Genomic DNA, 16,574 nt, shown 5'->3' with positions numbered 1-16,574 from the left:
CCTTGTTTTATTATTCTGTTGAAGGTGCAAATCGCCGAGTTTTTATTATTATCATTGTAAGGCGAAAATCGCCAATTATATTATTATTTGTATTGTGTGTGTCAAGCGTACTTATTTATACAGGTAGGCAGGTAGCAGCTGGTTATTTGTGAGTTCTTTTTAGGGTTCCGACGGTTCCGTAGCCAAAAACGGAACCCTTATAGATTCGTCATGTCCGTCTGCCTGTCCGTCCGGGTGTCACAGCCACTTTTCTCCGAAACTATAAGAACTATACTGTTGAAACTTGGTAAGTAGATGTATTCTGTGAACAGCATTAAGATTTTCACACAAAAATAGAAAAAAATAAAAACATTTTGGGGTTCCCCATACTTAGAACTGGAACTCAACATTTTTTTTCATCCAACCCATATGTGCGTGGTATCTATGGATAGGTCTTCAAAAATGATATTGAGGTTTCCGATATCATTTTTTTCTAAACTGAATAGTTTGCGCGAGTAGTGGCGTATATACAAATTATTTTCACTATAGGCCAATTTATCAATAGTCAGCATAGCGCGACTAACATAGCCATAACTATAAATTTATTATGGAACTGTGTGGTTATAAATACAAATAAAAATCGCGAAATATAATTTTATAATTATTATGTAAAATTCATTTTTAATTCTTTTTTAAAAAAATATTGACAATTTCATATATACATATATATTTAAATGTTATTTTATTGTGAATTTAACACATAAAAGTCATCAAAGCAAGTCCTGACAATCTAACATTTCCTTGTTGATTCCTCAAAACGATTTTAATCATGGTGAAAAACTGTAAACAGTGTATATATATGAAATGGTTTAGTTAAGCCTGCAATTTCACTATGGGCTCTGGCCTAGAGGGCCTCCCCCCTATATACGCCACTGACTGCGCGAGAAACACTTCCAAAGTGGTAAAATGTGTGTCCCCCCCCCCCATGACTTTTAAAGTAAGAGGATGATAAAACTAAAAAAAATATATGATGTACATTACCATGCAAACTTCCACCGAAAATTTGTTTGAACGAGATCTAGTTAGTAGTTTTTTTTTAATAAATAATAATTATATTTCGCGCGGGGCGTGGCTTGATCGGTACCTAGTGCGGAGCGCACGGGGGGGGGGGGGGTGGCAGGTTCCCGACTGCGCTTATCCGAGCGGGCAATATTATTATAATATTAGATGAGACTTCTGCTGGACCTGGTGATAGGTCAAAGTGCGTGCCGGCCGAACGAAATGACTTATTATTCAAGTTAACTGTTGCTACGGAGCTAGTGATGGGTAAATACCCGGTAAATATATTTTTGGTAAATTCCCTAGTTATTTATCCGGTATTTAAAATAAATATCCGGTAATTTGGGTAATTACTTCAAACAAAAAATATTCAACAACATTTTGTTCATCAACGAACAAATGTTAAAAGTGTGGTGATCCAAGCCAAAATACCCATATTTAATTAAATACATTTTAAGTGGAAAGTTGGCTACATATTTTTTTCAAAATATATTATTATTAATAAAAACAAAAAAAAATATTTTTAAAACTAGAAAAAAATAAAATTTTCATAAGTTTACTGTTGTTATATTATCTAAAAGAATATATAAAATAAATTTTTTTAAAAAAACAAAAATATTAATTGAATAATAAAAATCTATATTCTATATTTTACATTTTGCGGACATTAGACGGTTATAACCATTGATTTTCTTTAATATTTATGTTGTAACCAAGGTGGTCAAGGTGGATATATATAAACCATGATTTAAGATAAAACAGTATAGCTATATTTAAAAAAAAAATACCCAATTTTTCAAAGGTAAATATGATGTGGGTATATACCCCGGTATTTACCCAAAATATATTTCTTACCCGTTGGGTATTTACCCACAGACCATCACTATACGGAGCCCTTCACGTTCGAGTCCGACTCGCACTTGGCCGCTTTTTTTTTATACTTGGAATTACTATTATTGTTATATTGCTGTTGAGCCAAAAGGGCTGCATATTATTATTATTATTATATCTATTAAAGCTCAAATAGCTGTAGCTCTGGATTTGTTTTTTTATCCGTTCGGCCAGAAGGCCCGTGTATTGTTATCATTAATATTATAATTTGTTTATTGAAATTATATTTATTATTTTGCACTACAAACCTACTGTTATAATTTTATTCTATAGTTTTAAGCCCCCACACACACACACATACACACATACACTAGCATTCGATAGTTTAGCTCGGAGGGCCCGTCCACTTCGATCGAATTGTAATGTAAACAAACATACACAGGTCGGCGTGTGAGTGAGCGTGCGAAGTATTTCGGTGACCGGACGACACGCACTATTAGGTTGTACGCACCCGGCCCGTCTCATTCTTATCGTCAAAGTCGGCTGCCATCGCACAAGTACCTAACTTTATACATCCGCGGCCGCGGCCGCCGTTTACAAAGCAGCCGACGTTTACAAGATAATATTATCACGGTGTCCATGTACAATATTATTGCGCCTTCGGCGACGCGACGCTGCGGACACGCGTATTACCATCGAAATGACAAAACATAATAATCTCTCTAAAATGTATCGTATTTTCGAGCCATCATGGCGTTCTGAAATATCCAGCGCATCGACGATTATTATCTATGGTCGACGCACCGGAACACCGTAGTTTCTAATCACAACAAAAACCGATGGACACACCGCTTAAAATCACTGATAAGGCCCGTTATCACTAACGAATAAACGGAGTGTACCGAAAAAATGCAAAATGTTTATCGATTTCACGACGTAGCACACTGTATTTCCGTCAAGAATCGCAGCGTCGCACGACCGAAGTCGCAATCGTACGAGTGTATAATATTGTTATTATTGTTATGAACGCGATGTAAATTAAATGTAAACGTTGCCTGCTTTACAAACGGCGGCCGACTCCGACGTACCGGGTAAAAAGACGACGATCGATGGTTGTACCGTCACCTTTTCGTTAGGTACCATTATTTTGTTACCCGTCGTTTGGATCGCGACGCTACGTGACGTCCGCTCGCCACCCCGCGGTGCGACCCGAAGTTGTCACCACCGTCACACAATATCGTTCCTATTTTCACCCGGTCGACGCGACGCGTCGTCGAACGCCGTTCGCTCCGTATTTCTCCTGTTCGTCGAGTACCAAACGGTTCATTTATTGCCTTTGTTATATGAATTGTTTCAACGTTGAACGTTCGCCGTCGGTAATAAATTCTGTTCGACGCCTCTACGTGCAGTTTATTACCTCGACGTCCGCGTCATCGGGTCACCGAGGTCTTCATACAAGACGTAAGTATTTACCTAACCTTAATACACAATGCGACGGATTCACATCTTCCATTGTAATGTCGTGGACAATAGTTGAACTTGACTTTGACCTTTTAACGTATCACTTTGCGTTTACGGTCACGAATTACCATAGCCCGATAGTCGACCAATCGACAAACGTAGGCAACGATTAACGAGTAAGAATGACGGCAATATTCAACAGCACAATTATACTGAACACGATATTACAATAGTATGATGTATCTAATAGGTGCCTATATATAATAGATTAGTGACTAAACCATCTTAATTATGTTTAGATGTTTCTTGGTAGGTACCTAGTTGTTATTGCCAAGTATTGTGGCATTAACGTTAACCGTAAATATTCTTTTGGTTATCACTAATCAGTCGATTTACCTTAGTCGATAGTAATTTCATGCCAACAATTGCATTAATTGTAACACAATTTTGTGTCCTATTTTATAATTGATCGACCTCAATCTTACTGTACCTACTATTTATTTCAATTTTCAGTACTACTCCAAAGTGTCTACGATTACAAACTGATGGACCAACCCAATATGAATTTCAACCCATATGTTCATCTCACACGTCTAACCAAAGAGGAAATAAAAAAATATACTCTCAAGTGAGTACAACTTTCCAAAACATAATAGACTAAGTATATATCTAATTATGTATAATTTGTAAACTTTTATTTTTGTTATGTTGGTTTAGAAATCATAAAAAGAAGAATACTTATAAGGAAGATGCTAGTACTGAGAACTCAGGGTATGTTAATATTGAAATATCATTTTTATACTTTTACAGTCTTTACTATTCAAACAAAACATTTGTTATTGTACAAATCATAGGCTCTATAAAAGAGACTTGATGCCCCCAAATCAAGTCCTCAATCAAGAAGGTACTGTATTTATAATTGTTTAAAATTAGTGATGTTACGAACCCTGATTTTTAAGGTCGAACCGAACCCGAACTAAACTCTTCTTTAAATTAACGAACTCGAACAGATCCGAACCTACATATTTTTAATTGAACTCGAACCGAACCAAACTTTTCAAAATATTTTATCGAACTCGAACCGAACATTAAAAAAATTCCAAAGGTTAAAAATGTATTATTCATTTATTGTTTACTATTTAGTATTTAGTATTTACTATAAACTAATGATTATCTTATAAAATATAAAGTTATCAGTATAAACTAAAGAATAAGTATTAACTAAGGACCTTATGAACGATACGATAGAACGATAGTACAAAATACAAATGTCCACTGTTCACTGTTCAGTAAAGACTAAAGATAGAAAAAAAACCAGACCGTTGAAAATATTTGCAGCAGCCAGTAATATCAGTTATTACGTCATAACAATTTATATTTTATAATATATAATAATATTAGATAAGATATTAATAATAAGCCATAGATATTAAAATTGAAAACAACCAAACAATCTATTTTTGTATCTAGGGTTTTTCATAAGTCACAACCAGACCCCCCTGCACCGCCTGGCGTAGTGAAGTTGTATCACGGTGAGCTCGGTGAAACGCCCGGTATGGGAGTATGCCGCGCCGCGCGCCGCTGCCGGCCTAAACACGCAATAAATATTAAATAATAATAATAATAATTATTAATTACAATAATAATGTTGGATCGTCCGATCGTCGACTTGTTTTTAAATTCTCTGGAGTCTGGATCGATTGTCGAACCGAACTATTAGGTATTTGGTTCGGTTCGACTGTTTGCAATTTCGAGTTCGATTTTTGAACCGAACCGAACACCCCGAGTTCGGTTCGGTTCGAAAATCAAACAGTTCGTAACATCACTATTTAAAATACAAGTACCTAATAATTACAAAAGTTAATGTTATAGTTTGATCAATGTTGAAATTCAATAAAATAATCAATTATTTTTATGTAGGTACTTATTTGTTTACCTAATGGTCCACAGCAAAATTATAATAAAATATGTTATTAGAATATAATTAATTACCTACACACACATATAATATAACTTCAGCAGTAGTCAGCAACAGTGTTCAACAGTATTCAGCAGTAGTTCTATGAATAAAAAAATATATAATAATAAGTAGGTACCTAAGAAGAAGTAATTATTAATTAATTATGATTAATGAGTGTGCAAACATATATGAGACAATGAGTAAATGGTTGTATTTTTCTTTTCTGAATAATACAATATAAGATAATCATTATTCAAATACATTTATATCAATTAACTTTTAAAATTAAGAGGATCCGCATGTTTTGTTTACGTCTTACAAGTAAGTAAAATATCAAATTTTATGCTCAGCAGATCTGGTTTAGCTAGAGCCATTAATTTAAAACTTAGAGTGAACTGACGTCTTAAAACATTTAAAGGTAAAATTATTATCTAGGTAATCTCATAGGCTTTATATTTTAATTTTAAATACTCATAGTATTTACTATGAGTATTTAAAGATGTACAAACAATTTAAAATTTTAAAATATCATAACTCGCTTTAAAATTAAAATATATCTAATAAAAATCCTATGACTTTGCTCGGATAATAATCTTACCTTTAAATTGTGTAAGATTTTATACTGAAAATAATTTTTAAGCCAACAGAGCTAAAAGTAATCTGTTGAGCGTAGAATTTGTTATGTTACACACTTGTAGGACGGAGACAACACATACTTAGGCTAATTTTTGGTTAGAAAATTATTTAAGAGATCATGGCACCAATATCTCTTTGTATGTCAAACTGTGATGTCTGGTAATGAACAATCTGTAAAAATTAATTTAATATGACTATAAAATGTATGAACTGATTAGTAACTGCAAATCATAGTAAATAAATTAATTTACTGAGTTAGAAGTTACTTTAAAAAAAAATAATGTGCTAACTGCTATTCAGCTAATTTATCATTTCTATCTAATCTTCTTTCCTCTAAAATTGACAGTCCAGAATCACTATCCCAGGTCTCATTCAATGTTCCCTCCCGCCGTACACGATCATCTGTTCCATTCCATATACCTTTCTCTTCCTCAAACTACTATCTTAATTCACCGATCATCTGTTTTATAACATCTGTCTGGCATTCTCACTGTAAAGTTGAGCCTTGTTTCCATAAAGCAAATTATTACTATTATATTCATGTAATAAAAGGGTTCGTCCCGTATTGTAAAATAAATAAATAATTAATTATTTTGTTTTGCAAATAAAACAATGTATAATATATAGGTACATTTTTAACATGTGATTTCTCACCTCATATGAGTATATTATATTAACCTTACTAGAATATTATATTAATTTAATACATTTTCTTAAAGCCGTAATGATTGTTATTTATTAATTATAAATATTAGGAGATTTACATAACTCAACTGCGATATTAATACAAATTCTAAGCCCAAAAGACTTAACTATTTGTTTTAATTATATAAATATATTTTTTTTTATATATACTTATTATTATGTTCATGCTCACAACTATGATTGTAACTTTAATTTAATATAATATAATAATATGGTATTAATATTTAGATTCAGTAAGCCGCTCACTTAGATAATAAATAATGTAGTTCCAAAGACTATTCCCAGAGGTAGGTCATGACTAGGGCTAGGATTTATATGTAATAAAAAAAACCAAAAATATGTAATTAAAGTGGTCAAAATATGTAATTAGAAAATATATAAAATATGTTAATGTGTTAAATTAAAATACAATTCTAAATCATTTTTGAATAATACAATTCATTGTTTTAAATTTTTAATAAATTTTTTGCAACTGAGTCGTATCAATTATCTTCTGGTAATAGTAGATATAGTGCTGTATGTCAGACTTCTATATCACACAGCAGCCAGTATTAGTGAAGAGTCTAATGCACTTAATCAACCACCTATTTTTAATAGTTGAGTCAAATTTCTCAAAACTATTTAAGAATTTAGAAAGTAACGAAATGAGCATGTGTATGTTTATTGTATATTATATATTTAGGAATGGTAAAGTAAAATTGGAAGGACGGAAAAGTTTATACAGGATGTTCCGATAAATGTGTCAAACTTTAAGAGGTGTACACCTCAAATGCAACAAAAAAAGTCCTGATGAAAGATTGGATTTTTATTATTTTTTTAAAAATTGGTGGGTATAATTATCATATATCATGTAAATTTTAAATCTTACTATAATTGGTAGAAGTAACAGGAGCTTCAGTTAGTTGGTAAGAACAGGAAGGAAAAAGATTAGGACTAGATGGAGTTTTATCTAATAAATCATCTACGTCTGTATAAGTCTCTAAATTATCTAAAAGAATTTAAAATTATTGTTTATTAAGATTTTAATGTAACTTGTGATCTAGTACATAAATATTATGAAAATAATTCATTTAAAAGTACTAACAGTGGCATAGCCAGGATTTCTAAAAGGGGGGGGGGGCAATAAGAAAACCTTATAAGAATTAATATTGTTATAGATACTGAGTACTGATTCATACATATATTATATACTATAAGTTATAACTACTAGAATATATACTTGTATATTTTTTTTCATAGTCTGAATGCATTGGCAAAACATCTATCAGTGGCGTAACTGGATAAAAATCTAGGGGAAGGGGGGGCAATATAATTGTCTCACCATAATCGAAGCCTGGCCCCCTCCCCCTTCTAGGCTGAGCCAGTCCATGATATTTTTTAACTCAGTTAAGTTAAGTTAAATTAAAATCTAAATAAAGTTAATGGTTAAAAGTTAATTCAAAATTGTTTATTAATTGAACTAAATTAAAAAATAACCAAAATGTATTCTTAACTTTTTAACTCAAGTTAAGTTAGTTAAAAAAAAAAAATAATTTTCATGTTTTTATAAAGGTAAATTTAAAATAATAGGGGCTTAAAATTGTTCGCATAATTTAATAATCGAGCCAAAGAACCGTGTATTATTATTTTATATGTTTATATGTATTGTTTATTTTATATTATGATTGCTTATTATAATTTATACAATGTGTATTTATATTTGATAAAATATGTTATTAAATTGAAACTATAAGCTATTAAAATTGGCTATGCAACTGATTACTAAAATTTACCAGGTTCAAATGAGAATTCTGCTATGGATTCAGCTGATAATGCATGACCTGATATTGAACCTGGCTTAATTAATTGAAGTGCGTTTTCTTCAACATCATTAAGAACTAATGAGGTGGGTAGTCCTCCCATAAGTTCCTCTACGCCTAATACTGACATTTCAGTGGCTTTGCTTCTAGTCAAAGTTTTAGTGTCTTGCCATGTCTAAGAATTGAAATTAAAAAGATGTAATTATTAATATTTATTGAAAAATGACTACTATAAATCTGGGGGTTTCGTCTAAAGTAATTTTATTATACCATGTATCTCTAGTATACTCTTTACTATACTTCTATTGAAAATAAATAAATAATTCACCTTTTCCGCTTACTTAAAAACTTTAAATAAATTTAATACTCTTAAATACTTACTAGATTTTCATATTATGTTATACTAAATTGCACCTAAAATAAACATACTTAACGCAATTTACTCCAACATTTGGAAGTGCCGGGTAAGGCATTCAGTATTTCGGCAATAGCTTTCCACCTTTTTTGTACAACCTTTTGTGTGAATGTTAGTGTAAATTTACCAGCTACCAGTTGAGGATCACTTTTCAACAACTCAACTTGCTGAGTTAGTCGAGACGACATTATAACTAGAAATTATAGACAAGATGCAAGACAACCCATTTAACCAAATAAACAGCTAGTACTACTAGCACAGAATAGTTAAAATTAGGTACTTTATGCTACTAGTATTAGTGTAGATTATTTTCTGAATTTCTGATATGGCTTACATTATTATTTGTTAGACAGACTGTTAACGGACTACAGTAGTAAATGTTGAAGGTGTCTACTGGTAAAAAACTACTTAAACCTACCTACTAGTAAAAGTTACAAAATAAAGTATAGTCCGGGCAACGAAAACTGGCCGGTGACCCCCGTGACCCGCCCGCCCGTCTGCCATCCCGCCTGTCTTACCCGCCTAACCCGCCCGCCCAGAAATGGCCGCTAGAGTCGCGACGGTCACCGGACAGTTTTCGTTGCCCGGACTATAGTCACAATTTACTGCCCACAGAAATAGGTAACAAAGAAAAGAAAGTGTGTTCTGTGTTTTAATAACTATCCAATTATCCAATGATAATATGATAAGATTTTGATTAGTATCAATACAACATATTTTGGCGCAAATATTTCTGATATTTCTGATAATAAAACAATGTTAGGTTATACCATTGTGGTTCATGCGACAAGAATATAATTTGTCGACATAATCTCGAATGCGAATAATTTTTGTCGGATGGCATTGGAGAAAAGCCTTTTGTAGTCGAATACGACAAAATCGATAGAGTTTACTCGTTCGCGACTTCTTGTCAATCAATTTCAAGAATAGGGCCCAGATTCTAGATAATACGTATGTGGTATGAGCTAGTAGTCTGGTAAATATTATACAGAAAAAATGTTCACATTGTGTAATTTAATTAAATGCTTACAATATGTTCAAATGTATTGAATACCAGATTGTTTATATTTAACTGTATAGTTAACTACAGCTAACTATATTAAACCTAATATTGTTTTTGTTTTTTTTGTTTTATATATTTTAGAGATGCAATACAACATACTCAAATTCAGATTAAAGATGAAGTTGAAGATCCTGATGTAATTGAAATAAAAACTGAGCCAGAGGACCAAATCATAGATATAACTCAGGGCACTACATTTTCAAACTACGTAGAAAAAGATAACGGAAATAAAAATATTTGCAAAATATGTAATGCAACTTTTGATAATTTTGAAGAAACTATAGTGCATAAATATTTAACACATAGAAGTAAACTTTACATATGTAAAGTTTGCAATTTACAATTTGTTCTTGAAATGCATTTGTATTTACATCAGGCCGAACATTATAATAATCCATGCATGAGAAATTCATCCGAAAATCCTTCAGAAATTCAGTCGTACATATGTAGAGTTTGCAATGTACAATTTATTCTTGGTGTGCATTTCTATGTACATCTGGCTGAACATAATCATAATCCATGCATGAGAAATTCATCTGGAAATCCATCAGAAATTCAGTCTTCATCTAAAAGTAATTTAACTATAAATCCAAGTAGAAATTACAAGAACTCTAAATCAACATCAGAATTGGCAAAAAAATCCTGCAATACTAATACTTCAGTAAATTTAAAACAAAATGTAACCAACATGATAACCCAAAGCAAAATAATTTCAAGTATCAAACTGGATTTAGACAAGAAGAGTAATATTGGAAATGTAAATTCTCAAAGATATGTTTCTCCAAATATCCCAAATTTTAACAGAAATCATAAGTGTAAAGATTGCGATAAACATTTCACTACACACAGAAAATTAAATATCCATCAAAAGGAACACGAACATCAAATGATATGTAATAAGTGTCATAAAAAATTTGTGTCAAAGAGAAACTTTGAAAAACACTTACTATCACACACAAATGTTGTAATGTCTAATGGTGATTCTGTTTCTGGAAAAAAAATAATCAAGCGCACAAGTGTCAAAAAAAAAAAACAGAATATTTTGCCAAATAAATATTCAAGAAAAGTTAAATGCAATTGGTGTCCTAAAACTATAACAAGATGCAACATGCTTCGTCATATTAAAAATGTGCATCATCATCCCAATCCTATAAACTGTATATACTGTTCAATGGCATTTAAGGATAGGGCCTCATTGAGATTGCATAAGTCTAGAATTCATTAAATTTAAGTTAAACACCTGATTTGTATGCATTTCAATTTTAATTAATATAATTTGATCATTTTAAAAATGTAACGTGTGGTTAGTAAAGTCATAGTTGGGTTCCTTGGTTAAAGCTGAATATACAATAGTCAGAGTTATCAGACCAATTTAGATTATTATATAAATAATTGTAATTTTTTTTATTGTGTAATATTTAATTTTTATAATTTTTTTTAACTAAAAACAAAATACTGTATCAAAAGTAAGTAGCTTATTTATGATTTGAAAATTAAAATAATTGTTTTAGATCAAAGTTGAGATGTTTAAAATAAACAATTTGAGTAATATAAAAAAAATACTATTTTTAGCTTATTAGTTTTTAATTATTTGTGGTAGTTAATTATTGATTATTTACTATTTTTACAAGTATATAAACAAATTTAGGTATACAATTTAAATTTATCTACCCATAAAATAATCGTTCATTTTGATAAATATTTTTAAAGTAATAGAACATTAATTGTATTTTTTGATTTAAAAGTTTACCTAATATAGACTAAATTAATATTTAATTAAATTAAATACCAAATACTATGTTTTTATTACTTTAAAAAATAAATAAATTTAGAATTTAGAATGAATTAAATCTTTATTACATGAACTTTACTGTGATACGTTAATTAGGTATGCCAATTTCTATCAGAATTCACATAATTTCTGTACAATTAAAAAAAAAAACAAGATAAATTTCAGTCTTTGAAAATTGTCAAGGTAGCAGCTCTAATTATGAATACTCCGACTATATAATAAACAACGACGCCGAGATTAGTTAATTAGGTCACAAATGACCTTTTCTCGGTGGAAAAAAAGATAATAGATAAGTTGAATACCATTAACAGGTTAGACTGTTCATTCCATTTTTTAAATATCATTATTTGAAGTCAAATTGTGTAGCTATGGTAGGTAGGTATATGTGTTGCTGGCCCGGCCAATCATAAGCCCCTGACATTTTCGCGAGCGTGCTTGCAGGTATCTGATTGCATATTCCAAAAGTATATTAATGATAAAATAAACATATAGTGTACATTTTCAGTATCTATGGTTATTGTTTTTTCAATTACAACAAAATAATAAAATTCCTCGATGAAAAATCGAATGAAGACCCAATGTTGTAAAAACTGAACTTCAAACTCTCATAAAAATGTAATTTGACTTTCCGGTAGACATTTTCTTCTTGATAAAGGTAGACAAATTTATGAGGAATCTTGTATTAAATTTTCATGAGATTAAAAATAAAAATTTTTTATGAATTCATACTCAAAAAAGGTGGGTAAGTGGATGTCGCTCTGCTGTACAGTACGTTACAAGTGGGTCACTGAATAATGGATAGTATTAAATTTGAATTCAATGATATAAAAAAAAAAAGATTCTGAGCGGAGACAGTATGTCAATCTAAGTATAAGACATATTATATACTTATATCTATGGTATTAAAAAAAATATTGACCTATAATAAGTATCTATAATAAATTCCAAATTAATCATATCACAATATCCATTAGGTACTTATAACGCGTTATACATGAACAACAAACCGTGGTACTTACTATCATAGATATAATATAATAGTATACTTTAGAAGTTTCAAGTACTCACGAATAATATTATACAATCACAACAAAATAGGTAAATAAAAAAAAGTAATTTCATCCAAATCTGAACTTAAAATGACTAGAAAAAAACTGTGCTTCTGTATTTTTTAGATTTTTGGTAACAGAATTAACTATTTACGTGGAATCTTGTTTTAAATGTTCAAGCCTTAGATATAAAAATTGAACATTTTATACATTTTTAACTACAAAATTATTATAAAAATTTAAATTTGATAAATGTTGTCAAAATTCGAACTTTAAATGCTTATAAAAAAAGTTGTGCCTATGTATTTTTAATATTTTTCAACTGCTATTGTAACTATATATCAGGAGCCTTGTATTAAATTTTTACACTTTTTGGCCCAACAGATAAAACTTTATTGGTATTTATAGAAAAAAAAACTAAAAAAAATTGAAAACTGGCAATGTCCGTAAACAGCTCAAAAAGAGTCAAATTATTTTCAAAATTTTATCGTATATAGAAAATGCTAATTTTAACATTCAGTGAAATTTTCAAGTATCTACAGTCATTCCTTTTTTTTATCCTTTTAAATCGTTACATAAGAAATTGAGTGAATATCAAATTTTGTAAAAATATGAATTTCAAACGCTCATAAAAATTTAATTTGACTTGCTTGTAGACACTTTTTTTTTGAAAAAGGTAGACAAACGTATGACGAATCTTGTACTACATTTGCAAATCTTAAATTTAAAAAGAAAATTTTTCATGAATTTCTAACTTAAAATAATTTGCAAATTTTCGTCATTTTTACGTATATTGTCAATATTTGAACTTTAGATGCTTATAAAAAAAAATTGTGACTATGGATTTTTAATTTTTTTCATCTGCCTTTGAAACAATATACTAGGAACCATCAATTAAAATTTCAAGTTTTTTTAACTAATAAATACAATTTTATTGATATTTAAAGAAAAAAAATAAAAAAAAATGGAAACTGAAAATGTCCCCAAACAGTTAAAAAAAAAATCAAAATATTTTGAAAATTTTATCATGTATAGAAAATGCTAATATAAACATTCAGTCAAAATTGCATGTACCTACGGTCATTTGTTTAAGAGTTGCACCAAAATCCAAAATCAATTTTCTCGAAAACAGATATATTGCGTAAAAATTCCCGTTTATCCTTAATTTCCTTTTGTTTTTCACGTCACTTTTGAAAAATACTAGGAAATTACTTTTGACCCAAAGTACCAACTAGATTCACTTTCCAATCAGAAAAGATACTGTTGAAGTAAATCCAAGCATTTTTACTGTCCTAAAAGTTGATGACAGACACAAAAAAAAAATAAAAAATAAATAAAATATAAAAAAAAATTTAAAAAAAAACACATCATTGTAAAATCAATACATTCATCGTTTCACTCAGAATCTAAAATTTAAAACTGAGAATGTCCGTAAACAACTCAAAAAGTGTCAAAATATTTTCAAAATTTTATGGTGTATAGAAAATGAAAATATTAACATCCAGTGAAATATTCAAATATCTACAGTTATTCGTTTTTGAATTACAACAAAATAAGAAAATGGAAACTGAAAATATCAGTAAAGAGCTCAAAATAAGTCATAATATTTGGAAAATTGTATGGTGTATAGAAAATGCTAATATAAACATTCAGTCAAAATTTTATGAATCTACAGTAATTTGTTGTAGAGTTGCACCAAAAATCAAAATCGATTTTCTCGAAAACACATTTTGCGTAAAAATTCCAGTTTTTCCTTAATTTTTATGTTGTTTTTTCCGGCGCTTATGAAAACTATTGGGAATTTTGACCTCCCCAATGCACCAACAATATTCACTTTCCCATCGAACAAGATACTGAAGTTGAAAATTTCCACGAATAGTTCCACTCAGAATATAATATTTTGCAAATTTTCAAATTTTTACGAATTTTATCAAAATTTGAACTTTTGAGGCTCATAAAAAATGATTGTGGACTTACACTTTTTTTCATTTCCAATAACAACAACTTACGAGAAATCACATTTACATTTTGGATGTTTTTTTATCGTCATTAATTTTTTAAAAAAACTAGTTACAATCTAAATTTTCATACACTTATAAATAGTTCAATATGAGTCAATATAAGATTTTCAAAATCTTATGGCGTATAAAAAATCCTAACAATAACATTCAGTGAACATTTCAAATAAAATCTAAAATAGCTTAAAATTGTCTTATTTTTAAAGACATAATATTATAAAGTTTGAGATTTTAATAAAATTGAAAAACTGAGTTCTATAAGGCTTGTAGAATACTACACTGCATTAGTTAAAAATAATTACCTATAAATTATAATAGTATATAATCTGACATCTATGTCAATACGTCGGCTCCTATTTTATGATATTTTGAATTTTATGAAAGTTATGAGCATATCGCTATAACGATGATAAGTGTATAACCTACTGGGGTTTTTATATGGGAGGGGGAAATATTTTGCGCCCCTTATGTATTTTATGATTATATACGAAAGTATGAAAAACTAGACAACCCACGGCACTCTCAAAGGACGGCCCTGATAAATGATAATATAATTACATTAGAACTATAATTTAATTTAAAAATTTGAAAATATTTGCATTCGTAAAGATTGCGAGTAAAAAAAAAATAATTACATATTTTTTGAGCATATTATTTTGCTCTATTTTAAGTGCATAAGTGCATGCATATCTAGTACTTTTTTAGTGCATTTAGTCCCGAGCCCTAGGCCAATAGAAAATAAATATTATGTAAAGAATTTGAAAGGACCTATCATTATGTATACCTACTGTTTTATTGTGAGAAATTAATTCAATTTACAAGGCTTACAGGTTGCATTGCATGTGGTTTTTATAATAATATAATATGTATCTAACGTACAGACATACAGATTTTCTTTAAAAACACTGATCAATTGAAATTATCACTGGACTTTTTAGTTGGACGAGGTTTAAAAATATTTAGTATTTAGTTATATTTTAAATTTTAATCTACGGTCTACAGGCACACGTTTTAGTATACCATCATACAAGGTGCGGCAGAAAGAACTCCCTAGTTTGATAAGGTTATAGTTTGGGTTTGGGTGGAGGTACATTAGTGGTAATTACATCGATAGAAAGCCTTATCGATGCCATTTTTAGTATTCAGCACACACAGCTCGTCAAACATTCGGCATTCTGCGAGAAATGTTTCCTGGGCATATTGTGTCCTTGCGAGGTGACATTGGGTGGCCGCCACGTTCACCAGATTTGAACCCATGCGATTTTTTTTCTCTGGGGATATCTTAAAGTCCAAGTGTACCAACATCGTCCACAAACTTTGGAAGCTCTGAAGGAGGTAATAATCCAGGAAATTGCTGCTATCCCGCCCGAAATGACCCGTAGAGTCATAGAAAATTACCGTGAAAGACTCAATCAGTGTATCGAGAATGAGGGCCACCACTTAAGTGATATAATTTTTATAAAAAAATGAATATAAAATGGCATTATATGTACAATTTATAAATAAATTTTTTTTTTGATATTTGACTTGGTGTGGTTTTTAATAGTTTCCTTAATCAGGGAGTTCTTTTTGCCGCAAAGTTCTTTTTTCTTTTTTTTTATTAATATAAATAATTTAGTTTATGTATGAAGATGTCAATTTCTTCAGATTTTTGAGGACTTCCTGCGTCCTCGCTCGGACCTTATTCGCGTTCCCCGTTAAATTTACAGGCCGTACTTTGTTCCCGGCGGGCTCGCCGCGGCGGAGATGACGTGCAAACCGAGTGCGGCCGTCACGTGTGTTTATCGATAATTTTTTTCAGAAAATT

General features: G+C 30.2%; 1 protein-coding gene across 1 annotated transcript; it reads left to right on the top strand.

Moving 5' to 3' along the window:
- Nucleotides 1-2,753: 2,753 nt before the first annotated feature.
- LOC100572309 (zinc finger protein 62-like) lies at nt 2,754-11,455 on the top strand. The gene is made up of 4 exons (XM_003245735.4): nt 2,754-3,330; nt 3,844-3,958; nt 4,048-4,101; nt 9,990-11,455. Exons 1-4 carry the CDS (start codon nt 3,213-3,215, stop codon nt 11,131-11,133), a joined length of 1,431 nt encoding a protein of 476 aa, XP_003245783.1. The 5' UTR covers nt 2,754-3,212; the 3' UTR covers nt 11,134-11,455.
- The last annotated feature ends 5,119 nt before the right edge of the window (nt 11,456-16,574 follow it).

The sequence above is a fragment of the Acyrthosiphon pisum genome, chromosome X (assembly GCF_005508785.2).
Source record: "Acyrthosiphon pisum isolate AL4f chromosome X, pea_aphid_22Mar2018_4r6ur, whole genome shotgun sequence".
In the NCBI taxonomy this organism is placed as follows: Eukaryota; Metazoa; Arthropoda; class Insecta; order Hemiptera; family Aphididae; genus Acyrthosiphon; species Acyrthosiphon pisum.
Note: the sequence above shows the minus strand (reverse complement) of the source record. Positions and strands in the feature narration are given on the sequence as shown.

Coding starts and splice junctions, on each gene's coding strand:
- LOC100572309 (XM_003245735.4), top strand. CDS start 3,213: ATGAATTGTTTCAACGTTGAACGTTCGCCGTCGGTAATAAATTCTGTT. Junction 3,959..4,047: donor ATAAAAAAATATACTCTCAA/GTGAGTACAACT, acceptor ATGTTGGTTTAG/AAATCATAAAAAGAAGAATA. Junction 4,102..9,989: donor GCTAGTACTGAGAACTCAGG/GTATGTTAATAT, acceptor TATATATTTTAG/AGATGCAATACAACATACTC.